This window comes from Stenella coeruleoalba (assembly GCF_951394435.1).
Source record: "Stenella coeruleoalba genome assembly, chromosome: 6".
Taxonomy (NCBI): Eukaryota; Metazoa; Chordata; class Mammalia; order Artiodactyla; family Delphinidae; genus Stenella; species Stenella coeruleoalba.
This window is the reverse complement of record NC_137151.1, coordinates 56416854-56429466: the sequence shown is the minus strand read 5'-3', so window position 1 is coordinate 56429466 and position 12613 is coordinate 56416854. Positions and strand designations below refer to the sequence as shown.

Genomic DNA, 12613 nt, shown 5'->3' with positions numbered 1-12613 from the left:
GCTTATTAGTGAGTTTTTCTGGGATGCCAGTGGTTGGCTTTCTAGCTAACTTTACTGTCACCCCTGATAGCAGATTCCCAGCAAGTTTTTCTGGCACTCCAGCAGGTGGTGTCTCCTGTGTACCAGCCTTGATCTGTGATACCTCAGTGAGCTTCTCTGCCATCCAGTGGGCAACAGCCACATCCTTTCCAACAAAGTCTGAAGTTCAGCCTTGGGTGAATGAGGGGTTGGAGAAGAAAGACCCTCTTCCGAGTTTATTTTAGTACTCTACCTCAGCCATACAGGAAGTGGCTCTTCCCTACATCGGCTATTCTGGTATTCTTCACAGGTCTCTTTCCCTCTTAGTCGTTCATGTTCTGTTACTAGTTGTTGCTTCCTTATGATAAAATTTCGCTGTTCAAATTGATCGTGTGGTTTCTGCCTCCTGACTAGACCTTGTCTGCCGTAGAAGCAGTATCAGGAGTAGGGTGGGTATGCAGATTGCACACGGTAAATTCACTCCAATATTCTGGTCACTCTGAGCCTTCGGATTTCCTCTTCCACATCATGCCAGGGAAGCTGTGGCATTTCAACTTTACTAAGTATAGTTCACCACTGTGTCCAGATTTCATTCATCCAACCAAGTAAGCTGAGATACCTCCAGCTACAGGAACTACCACATTATATCCAGAATTTCTAGTAAGTGCATCTGTATCGGTGAATTTGGTCTGCTCCCATTGGGAATTTCTTCTTGAGAGAGAAGTCTTGGTTTATTCTGAGTTAAAGCCTTCGCATCAACTGCAAACATTTCGGAAACAAAGATAATAACTAGAGCAATGTCTTTTCATCTAGATTTTATAAAAACCACTTTCAGGGCCTGATTTTTCTGGGGGAAGAGAGTCAAAAGTTTGTGATACTGTAATACCACTTTCTCCATGACCTCAGCTATAATAATAAGGGAATTGAAAAGCTTGTGACACACCACAGCAAGAGCAAGGTATGAGTAGTCACTGATTTCAGATAGCGCTGATTTGAACTTTAAATCTGAACAACATGCCTCCCAGGCTCCAATTTTTAACCCCAAGGAACTATTTTATCAAACTTTTCTTTGTCCTTTCTCAAGACAGCATTGAGCTCCATATATTTTCCAGGATCAGCTAAACAAATAAAGGTTTCTTCCCTTTTGCCCAGCATATTTTATAGAAATACTTCCTCTAGATCTTTCAGTTCCCTCTCAACAGAAGATAAATGTTTTCCAGCACATAGCAAGACATATGAGGGTCTGGGGGAAGGTCATCTGGTGAAGCCTCAAAGCCTAATGATAGCCATCACAAAAATTCGACAGGACTCTATTTAGGCCCCAAGGCAAACATTTACTTTCCTCTTCAAGCCACCCCACTGAGCACTTGAGCAAATGTGATAAAAGACTCTTGGTTGTTTCCTTCCAGGGACACAGGTTTTAGGGTCATACTTTCCACCTGTTCCTCTTCAACTGCTCTTTACTCTTTTCCCTTATGATTTGTTTCAAGGGCATTCTCATTAGTACGAGCTCCAAAGGCCTGTCTCTGTACTGCTTCTAGCTTCTCTGCACACCAGACGCTGTCTGAAAACACCACCCATTCCTTGCTCCCATGGTACTTTGAAGCAGGTCGTAGACATAGTATCATGGAATATATTTATATCTATATGTATTTCTAAAAGTTAAGTGTCCATGTTTTTAAACTTTACACTATCCTACCTCTTAGAAGTAGTGCTAAATCTAGTAACAAGGTACAAGGCAAGACTTTGGAGGAATGGATTTGAAACAGATCGTGTCCTTAGTTCTAGTAAGGAATCAGTATTGACATTCCTAAACAAAATTGGTGCTGTTAAAGTAGAAAATATTTCCAGGAGCAGGTATTAAAAACTTGCAGAGGTACCTCTTTAATGATATAAAGAAATTCCAGGTACCATAGGGGTGTTGATTTACATCTACATAGAAGTAACACTAGAGAGAGATTGACTATCAATGTGAGGGATACTAGAACTTAAGATTTCAGAAGCGTATCTTTGGATAATACATGGTCTGGAATGAATTTGCGTTAGTAGGTTGTTAAATGAAGATGAAGGGAGTTGAAACTGAAGAAGAAAATCCGATACTTTTATTACCCAATGTTTTTCAGTTTTAAAAACTTAAAAAAAAAAATTGCTTCATCAGCCCTTTTCATGTGTAGTTTGAAAAATGTTCTTCAGCTGATTTTGATAATCCCTCCTGGGAGGCAGGGTTACTTATCTCAGTAGTACTCATTGAAAACCATTGATTAAGTCCAGTTCCCTCTCATAGTCTACATGTATATTTAGAATAAATATAAGTATTTTAAATTAAACAATTAAAGTAAGTCAACACAAGCTAAAATATACTAACATACAGCCTGTTGAGAAAAAAAAATAAGACAATTCAAGGTTAAGTTCCACTCCTGCTGCCATACAAATTATTGTTACCACAGCAGCTGTAACAGTCTTTTAAAAACATAAGTGATTTTTTACCGTTTTAAAACATCCTGTGTTATCACTCTGTCTAATAGTTTCCTATCCCACTAAGAATAAAATCCTTGCCATGGCCCATAAGACCATGTGTGGTCTCACCCCTGCCAGTCCATCCAGCCTTATTTCCTACTGTTCTCTCCCAGGTTTCTGTGCTGTAGCAGGTCTAGCTGACTTTTCCATTCTTTGAACGTGTCAAACTTGTTTCCAGCTCGTGGCTTTTGCCTTTGCTGTTTCCCCTGTCTTGAAAGGCCCTTTTATCTTTCTATGACTGGCTCTTGCTCTCCATTTAGGTCTCAGCTCAGAAGAGTCTTACCTGACAACTACATCTAAATGTCCATCCAGCACACACTGTCTACTCAATTATCCTGTTTTAGTCATGGTATTTATCACTGAAAAACCCTTATTTATATTGTTTGTTGATTCTCTTCTCCCTGTTCTCATGAGAGCAGAGTTGCTGTCTGTTTATCACACCCTTGTATCCCCAGAGACTAGAGCAACTGTGCCTGGTACATAATAGCCTTGAATATGTATTTGTTTTGCTATTGAATGTAAGAAATATACAGTGAAATGAAAGTTCAAGGAGAGGGTTCTGAAAAGCTTTCCCAGGTTGGTTGGGGGGTGGAGTTTATTATTAATAAACTCTCCTTTGATCATTTTTTTATGAACCTAAGAAGACTCATTTTTAAAATGTATAAATGACAGAAAAAAGACAGACTACCTAATTGTGAGCAGGCAAAAGGACCACCCTCACCCCCCACACATGTTAATAGGGACCAAGGAGATGGAATTGGTGATATTGAAATTCATTTTTCTCTAATACTTGGACTTGTCTACTCATGTCTACTTTTTTTTTTTAACATAGGTACTAAATTTGTTACCTTATAAAACACAAACCCTTTGCACACTGTCAGAGTATGCTCTGCAAAGACCACCTGCACCAGAATCACATTAAGGGCTTGTTTCATACAGATCCCTGTGCCTGTTTGGAATTGGGACCCAGGAATCTGCTGGTTGCAGCAACTTCTGTGCTGAATATTATGCTCCCTAAAGCTTTAGAACCCGCATCTCTAGACCCACTCTTGGGGAGTATAGGACCCATCTGTCATGCTGCCTTTAAATTAAAACTACACAGATTACTTGGACATTGAAATAGGAGTTTATTTTTTTCTGCCAAATCACGGTAGCTCCCTCATTCCCTTCCTTACTTAGCCTCTACTAAATCCAAAAGAGATAACTTTGGATTTGACTTTCATAGTCAAATGAAATGACTTTCATAGTCTTGCTATACATGCTTAGAAAACTCCACAGCAGATTTTGGTTGCAAAGAAGGAGCGGTTTCTCTGCCAAATAAATGATAGGCTTAATGTTATTATATTACTATTGTTTCCCTTTAATCTCTACTTTGGTGTTTCTCATCCTTTGATTTCCTTTATTCCAATTCACTTTCTGCTTTACTGTGAGCGAAGAAGGTAGCTCAGGGAATGATGGAAATATTAGCTTATTGAAGGGTGTGTCTGTGGAGGAAGCATTACAGTTGCTAGTTTGGAGCAGTTAACACAGTACCATGGCAAACAGAATATAACAGGAGTGACTCTCCTCACTCATGTATTTTATATGATTTAAATCAAATTTTAGAAGACACAAAGGAAAGAGTGTAGGTTTGCAATCTGTAACTACGGCTTCAACCTGGCATCCTGTTGTAGAGGTGTATTACTGTCTTTTATTCTCCAAACCCAGTAGTTATGAAAGGCTGTATTGCTATTAAGGCCATAACTTTTCTAATTTGCTGCTTTTGTAATTTATTGCTGATTTTTCTGTATCTTGTTCTCTATTTTATCTACCAGCAAACACTATAGAAATGTTCCTAAGTAACTTTGGATTGTACTCAATCTTGTTGCTCTGTCGTTTTGACATTTCTCCTTTATAGTCTTCCTATTGGCAGAATTTTAACTTTTTCATTGTTATATAGTTATTAGTTATAATTCATCTCATTATTTTTCATCTTTTTATCCACTACCATTGTCTGTCCTTTAAACACACAACTTTCCTTTTATGCGACCAAATGTCCCTTTCCAGCTTTGGATTTTCATTGTCCTATAGGATTTTAAATGTTCCAGAAATTAATCTCCTTCTTTATCATATTTTTCTATCTTTTTGATTCAGAAATATTAAAACACTTAAATTCCTTGACCCTAATTAAAGCAGCCCCTTAAGCCTTTTTCTACCTATTTTATCTTCTCTCCAGTACTTTTTACTATATGGGATTATTTGTTTTGAAATTACTCTCTGTCTAGTCCACCACCACCACCACTAGAATGTAAGTTTCTTGAAGGCAGAGGCTCATCTTAGACTTCACTGGAGTCCAGCACCTAGAAAGGTGTGTTTGGCTACTGACTCACTATTTGCACAAAGAAAGAAGACTAAAAGCTAAATGTAGAACATCAGTGTATGTAACCCTATCATAAATTGCTCTTTTTAATCTGTCCTACATTTTGAAGCATGGCAGTCATATGAGTGTGTATATATGTATACATATGTACATATATACACACTATATTGATGTTTTCAGTATTCTATACAGAATACTGTATAGCATATTGACAGAGTTTATACTTTTTACTGGAGAATTCCTGTCAGATAAGTTAATTTGATCAGTTGGTTGAATAAATACCCTTAAAACATGTGACTTTTTACTTTTTTCTAAAATGACATTTTAGAAAAATGTTTTGAGATTGAAAATATCGTTAAAAAATTAAAAGAGCATACCTCTTACTGAAACTTGAATTTTCTCCAAAAACAGAAGTCTTTTTAAAAATCTTGTCTTTATCCAGAAACCAAGGAAGAAAGCTATGGAAAGTTCTAGCAACAGTGATAGTGATTCAGGCACATCATCAGACACATCAAGTGAAGGCATTAGTAGTAGTGATTCAGATGATCTAGAGGAAGATGAAGAAGAAGAAGATCAAAGTATTGAAGAAAGTGAAGATGATGATTCTGATTCAGAGAGTGAAGCACAACATAAAAGTAACAACCAGGTAGGTACAAATCATTTCATTGGCAATATCTACACATTATTCAAATTTAGGAATTAACTGTCTTATCTTAACTCTCAAAGTCTATAAAGTTTAAAGTTAATCATTGCCTTTAGTTCTTCCTTTTACATAAGAAAAAAAAGGAGGTGGTGAAACATTTTTAAAGGAACATTTTGTGTATTTTTTAGTGAGTTTTATACATCTATTGTAAGTCATTAGGAACACTTTTTTAAGTACCCTTTTTTTCCTCCATGTTTTACTCCTCGATGCTCTTTGTTTCAATAGACGTTAAGAAGTTGCCTTTTAATTTGTATTTACAGGTGCTATTACATGGTGTTTCAGACCCAAAAGCAGAAGGACAGAAAGCAACTGAAAAAGCCCAGGAAAAAAGAATACACCAGCCATTACCTCTTGTGTCTGAGTCCCAGACTCACTCATCATTCCAATCCCAGCAGAAGCAGCCTCAGGTTTTGTCACAGCAGCTTCCATTTATTTTCCAAAGCTCTCAGGCAAAGGAGGAATCTGTGAACAAACACACAAGTGTAATACAGTCTACGGGATTGGTGTCCAATGTGAAACCTTTATCTTTGGTAAATCAAGCCAAAAAGGAAATTTACATGAAACTCATAGTTCCTTCTCCTGATGTACTTAAAGCAGGGAATAAAAATACCTCTGAAGAATCTAGTCCTTTGACCAGTGAATTGCGTTCCAAACGGGTGAGTTAAAAATTATTTATAGAAGAATTTTACTATTATAAAAACAGCTTTTATATAGTCTTATACAAGTTTAAACTGAATTCTACTCTTATTGTTATACTTTCTTAGTCACCAGGAATAGAATATGCACATCAGAAAACTAAATTTCTCTGATTTTATATTTACATACACACCTGTTGAATGTATTTTTGGCAACACAGTCTTGTCATTTTTCCCCAGGTTTAATGATTTAGCAGTAAGGGGAGAAATATGTTTGAATTGAATTTACAATTCAGTAATTGAATTTACAATTACTTTTGTTTAAAATTACTTTTGTTTAAAATCAATGTCCTTTTTTTTCTAATATTAGTATATTCTTTTTTAAAGAAATGAACTCTTGAGTCATTTACCTCTGTAGTCCTATAATTTGTCAATTTTAAGTATAAAAATCCTTTATAAAGAATGTTTTTCCTTTACCATTCTTAATTAATTATACAAAATACAAAATATTTTTAGTAACGTTACTTCTATAAACACCAGAACCACTCTCATCAGAGAATTTTTTTCATCTTTATTTTCTTGCTGTTAGTTTTATATTATAATATTATATAGTCTACAGTCATATGTCCAGAAGAATTCTAGTAATTAAATAACCAGTGCTTTTTATTCTAGAACTCACCCAGACTAGAGAAAAAATATTATTTTTGAACACAGTCTCCTGTCTTTTGGTTATACAAATTATCAGTAGGCATCCTAATCATTGGAAAAGACCTGTAGAGCACTTACTGTTTTGCCAGCCATTCATTGTTTTAAGTGCTGAACATGCATTTACTCATTGGATACTAACATCTGTAAGTGCCACTAATAATATTATGTCCATTTTCAGATGATCAAATTGGGATTCATAAGACTTACATAACTCTCCCAAGATCACACTGCTAGTTGGTGATGGAGCTAGAATTCAAACCTAGGCAGTGTGGTACTAGAATCCTTGTTCTTAATCACTGTGGTATGCTGCCTTTCTTTCTCAAAAAAGTTGCAATGTCCTTGTCCACTGACTTTTATTTTACAGTGAAGAATTTCAGAACAAGGTCAAAGAAAAATGACTTGAGCAAATCAGGCTCTTTTGAGAATCTAAATGAGTAGTTCTCAAGACTAAGTGTACATTAGAATCACCTGGGAAACTTTAAAAATGAACTAACCACCTTAGAACAATTTAAAATCAGGATCTCTTGTGTTGAGACTGAGGTATTACATGTCTAAAAAGCCTCCCAAGTGACTCAAATGTGCAGCCAAATTTGAGAACCACTGATCTAAATGGAATGACCAGTGGTATCGTAGTATCACACATATGAGAATTTGTAATGCATGGGTCAATCATAAGGAGTTATTGGCATCACATTATTGACTCTCCTTGAGAAATTAAGCAAATTAAAAATCACACTGGGTTATTTTAATTTTTCATTAATATATATTCCACTTTAAGACAAATGAATGTATAGAGCCACATCGAGTTACTTGCATTATGAAAGTTTTCTTAATTTTTTCAGAGTTTCTTAAATTCTTATTTAAAGATTTTCATATGACTGCCTATTAGAAAGTCATTTGTTAAACACTTGCTTATTTAAATGTAGCCAAGCTAGGCTTTCTACACATAGGATCTTATGTAATCCTTACAAAATTGTGTCAGGTAAAGGAACTAAGGCTCAGAGAGGTTAAGTCACTTTTCAACATCATATAACAAGTTAAGAGCAGACAGGTTTTAAACCAAGATCATTCTGATTTCAAAGCCCATGATTAAGATGAAATAATTTGGTGTTTCTGAAATGATAATGGTTGTTAATGGGAAATATTTTATGTGAATGGGCATTCACAGTAGACTCAACTCTCAATGACTTTATCTACTTTTTATTGGTATCTACTATTGAGTTAAAGGGTATTTTTAGAAATATTTCTCTTATATCAGTTCTCTTTCTTTATGTGACAGCCTAACATAGAATTTTGCTTGATTTCTTATGATAGTCTCAATTGTTTCATGCTTCCTGCTATGTATCTGGCTCCCACACTAGTCTTATGATTTTCTTCAGTGTTATTTAATCATTGGATCCTTTCATACCCTTATACTGTAGACATTTAATTTAAATCAATATACATTAATCATATATAAAGACCAGGAGTGAAAAGTCTTTATCAAGTTTTGCCTAGTGGATTTTTTATGGCCTTACAGAGACTCAGGTAAGAACTAGGGGAGCAAGAGCTTGGTGGTAGGACAAAGCTTCGAACCTCTCTCTTCTCATACTCCTGTCACCCAAGGGGATATCTTAAAGTAGCAGGACACTTGCTGCTATACAGGTCTCTTTTTTCTCCCCTCCTACTTTATGTACACCCCTAATATCAAAAAAGATAGCATGTTTGCTGTAAAAGAGTTACTGATACTAGTCTTGGGATAAAATACAGTGATTGTTGGTTATTTTCGAAAACCTTCAGATGTCAGCATATGAGGAGTGATTCTTCAGAGTTACAGAGTGAGAAACAATTTCAAAAAATTAAAATATAAAATTTAAAACTAAAGGGAAAGTTTTAATTTTCATTACTCTTTTGATCCTATGTATTTGGAAGGAATATTTACTACCTATTAAAAAAAATACAAAATGATTATGTGACAAAATTTTGTTCTAAGAAATGAAAATACACTAAATTTTTCTGCTGAAAATTTAAATCAGCATATGTATAAAATATGAAGTATAAGTACATTATATGTATACTCACATAATATAACATAAAATATTTATGTTTCATATAAATATTAAGTAAAATTATATTAAAGTATCTTATGTAAAAATTTTGCCATAAAATTCTTTTAAAAAGGTAAACACAATTATGTAGTATAATATTCCATATTTTATGCACTGAATAAATACCAATTAAGCAGTTTCTCTTTGTGAGGCATTGCTTTATGTATCAATACAAATATAATGTGACAGTCTTTGTTTACAAAGTACTAACTTAACTTTCTAAACAAATACAGTGAGGATAAGTTAAATAAGATAAAGAAGTTTATATGGGAATTTCTTACTGCTTATTAGTACTGGTGCTTTAAAATATTTAATAAGTCATTCTATATGGCATTCCATCTGCATTTATACTTGTGAAATAACCCACCACAAGGCTTTGCTGACTTGAGTGTTAACAGCCCAAGTCCAATGCTGACAGTACTGCTGATTTTAATTTCAAGGCAACCATTTTCATTACAGAATTTTACCTTTCAAAATTCAACTCTATTTCTATTAACTTGATATTTTAATCATCCTATTTCGGTTTGGTTTTATATATTTTAATTATACAAATTTAATGAAATTCATATGATGTTATTCTTTTCATGAAGATTCTGATAGCCAAATAATTTTTTGTTTCTTATTTACATATGTAAATTTTATGGCTTAATGGTTTACAAAATAATTTTTCCCAAGGAAGGTATAATTTTTCTAAATTATTTTCTAAACGCTTTCCAATGTTAATGTGCTGAAGGCACTCAAAAGTATATCCCACAGAATGTTGAGCCAGCCTTCCCACTAACCTCAAATCATGATTACTGTAGGTAATACAGGATAGAATAAAAGGGGGTATAAAGGAGCTCAAGGATAGAGGCAATGAGTGCTTTGGGCTGGGACAAACATGGAAAGCTTCTTGGGTTGGCTTTTGAAGAATGAACAGGATTTCATCTGCTTGAAATTTATTAGAGGAAGATATTTCACGCAAAGAAAATGGTGATGGCAAAATGTGGAGGTGGTGAAAGTATGACATACACAGGGCATGGCAAATAGTCCACTTGGACAACAAAGGTAGTAAAAAGTAATTTGAGGATCAGATTTAACTGTTTAGGGTTTATAAAGTTGGCAATGATGGAAGAGGCACTAAAGGTTTTGACCAAAGAGCTAATATAATAAAATACGGCTTATATAACGAGAGAATTGGCATTGGCATATAGCATATATTGGGAGTTGGTTAGGAAGAAGTGATAGTACAGCTTAAATTTGAGCAATATTTCAATGAGAGAATCCAAACCACATAGTAATATGGCTGACTTGGAAAAAAGAAAAGTAAAAGATGTTTTGAGAGTTTCAAGTTTGGGTTATTGAGAAAAACGGGAGCTGTAGTAATAAGAGGTGGGCAGTCAGGAAACATGTTTTGAAGCAGAAAGACTAATTGAATTTTTAAATATATTATGTCTAGCAAGATTCAGGAACCAACTAGTCATTATTGCCACTACTTTTGTAGCACTTGTATATCATGATTTAAATTTGTATATGAGTAGCTGTGTCAGATACAGAAGGCAAAAAAAAAGTAATTTTTGTTCTTATGGTACATTATTGTTTTTTTTTTTTAAACTTATGTTTCAACAGGAACAATATAAACAGACATTCCCAGCTCAGTTAAAGAAACAGGAGTCATCTAAGAGCCTGAAGAAGGTTATTGCAGCTTTGTCAAATCCAAAAGCAACCTCTAGTTCACCAGCACATCCAAAACAAACATTAGAAAACAACCACCCTAATCCTTTCTTGACAAATGCACTTTTAGGTAATCATCAACCAAATGGAGTTATTCAAAGTGTCATTCAAGAAGCTCCTCTGGCACTTACTACCAAAACTAAAATGCAGAGTAAGATTAATGAAAACATTGCTACTTCAAGTAGCACCCCTTTTTCCTCACCTGTAAATCTGAGTACAAGTGGGAGAAGAACCCCTGGCAATCAGACAACTGTCATGCCCTCTGCCTCTCCCATACTGCATAGTCAAGGGAAGGAAAAAGCAGTTAGCAATAATGTGAACACAGTAAAAACACAGCATCACTCTCATCCTGCAAAATCTTTAGTGGAACAGTTCAGAGGAACAGATTCAGACATTCCTAGTAGCAAAGATTCTGAAGATTCAAATGAAGATGAAGAGGAAGATGATGAGGAAGAAGATGAGGAAGATGATGAAGATGATGAATCTGATGACAGCCAATCAGGTTATTTTCTATTTTTAAGTTTAAAGTATTTCTCTAAATGCTATGTGAACCAAAACATTTTAAAGAGGTTCTTAATTCACAGACTGAAAATCATTGTCATTCACTGTGTTTCACACAGCTATGCGCCTTTCTATAATGAGTGGTAAAATACAGGCATAATTGAAATTGGAAATCCTAAATTAAGTTCTCAGCTCTGTTATTCATTTAACATTAAACAAATAACTTTAAATTGAATATAAATAATTCATGAATTAAGAAATTCAGGAACTTGCTTCATTTTCATTTAATTCATGACCACTCATTTGTCCTTTCTTTTTCATCTCTTCTGCTGCTTGTTATATTGTGTCACTAGATATTTTGAATAAAGGTAAAATTGTAGTCACAGTCATTCAGAAAATACCAAAAACCTATATCCCTATGAATATTTGTTAGCAACACAGAATGTATTTAACAACATATATAGAGTACCCCCTGATTTTATTTTGATTTACTTTCTAGTTTTCTTTTTAATTTCTTTTTGTTTTATTTCCTCTTAACTCTCCTTCTTGTTCCACAGAAGATTGAAAACATAAAATATAAGATAGCTTAAAATTTAAATACAAAGATGAAATACATATTATGAAAGGTTTTGGATTTGTTCCTAGTCAGCCACAAATCCAATTGTAAATTTTCTATCTACCAATATGAAGAGGAAAATATAGTCAATTATACAATTTAAAAAGTGTCTATAAGGTAAAAACAACCTATTTGCTCAGGGTAAGAACAGCTTTTCCTGATATTTTTCCTAGGGTTCCCATAAACACAACTTTGCATGATAGATCATGGATATCAATATTAATCACTTTCAAAGATAATTTTTATAATGAACTTCAGTGTAGACAGCTAGTACTACACAAAAAACAATTCCACAGAAGCTGTTGTTCTGGGAACGATTAAGATACAGTCCAAGTATTAGTCCTGTGTTATCAAGTTTAACCCAGAAATAGATTTTACATATCTATAGGAATGGATGCATTTATAGGACTACATTGCTAGCATGAACTTAAATTATTAAATCATTAAATTATTCCCCACAATTATTTCTGTAATCCTAGTCTTTTGTAAAGCCTGAGAAACTTGATGAAATCTTGCAGCTAAATAGAATAACTGTAACCTCCAAAGCCAAACATCTCCCCGCAAAAATTGTTTTCTTTGGCCTCAAAGCCCAGAAGAAAGGATAATGATAGTTCCAGAGTTCTCTTCCTCATACTGAACCTAGTATACTTCTTAAGCTACTAGAATCTATTAATTTAAATAATCAATTCTGTTTCCTCTATACTTTGGCTTCTTTATTAAATTAAAAGTCCTTTTGAAACCACTAAGCAGAAACTC

General features: G+C 34.3%; 1 protein-coding gene across 19 annotated transcripts in view; it reads left to right on the top strand.

Annotated features, from left to right (window-relative positions):
• Positions 1 to 12613, top strand: part of BAZ2B (bromodomain adjacent to zinc finger domain 2B) — a 384859-nt gene that overhangs the window by 274919 nt on the left and 97327 nt on the right. For all 19 annotated transcript variants that reach the window (XM_079923516.1, XM_079923517.1, XM_079923522.1 and 16 more), the window contains 3 exons: positions 5337 to 5540; positions 5858 to 6253; positions 10636 to 11242. In XM_079923516.1, coding sequence (XP_079779642.1) covers positions 5337 to 5540; positions 5858 to 6253; positions 10636 to 11242 — 1207 coding nt within the window. The remainder of the gene's footprint in view (positions 1 to 5336; positions 5541 to 5857; positions 6254 to 10635; positions 11243 to 12613) is intronic.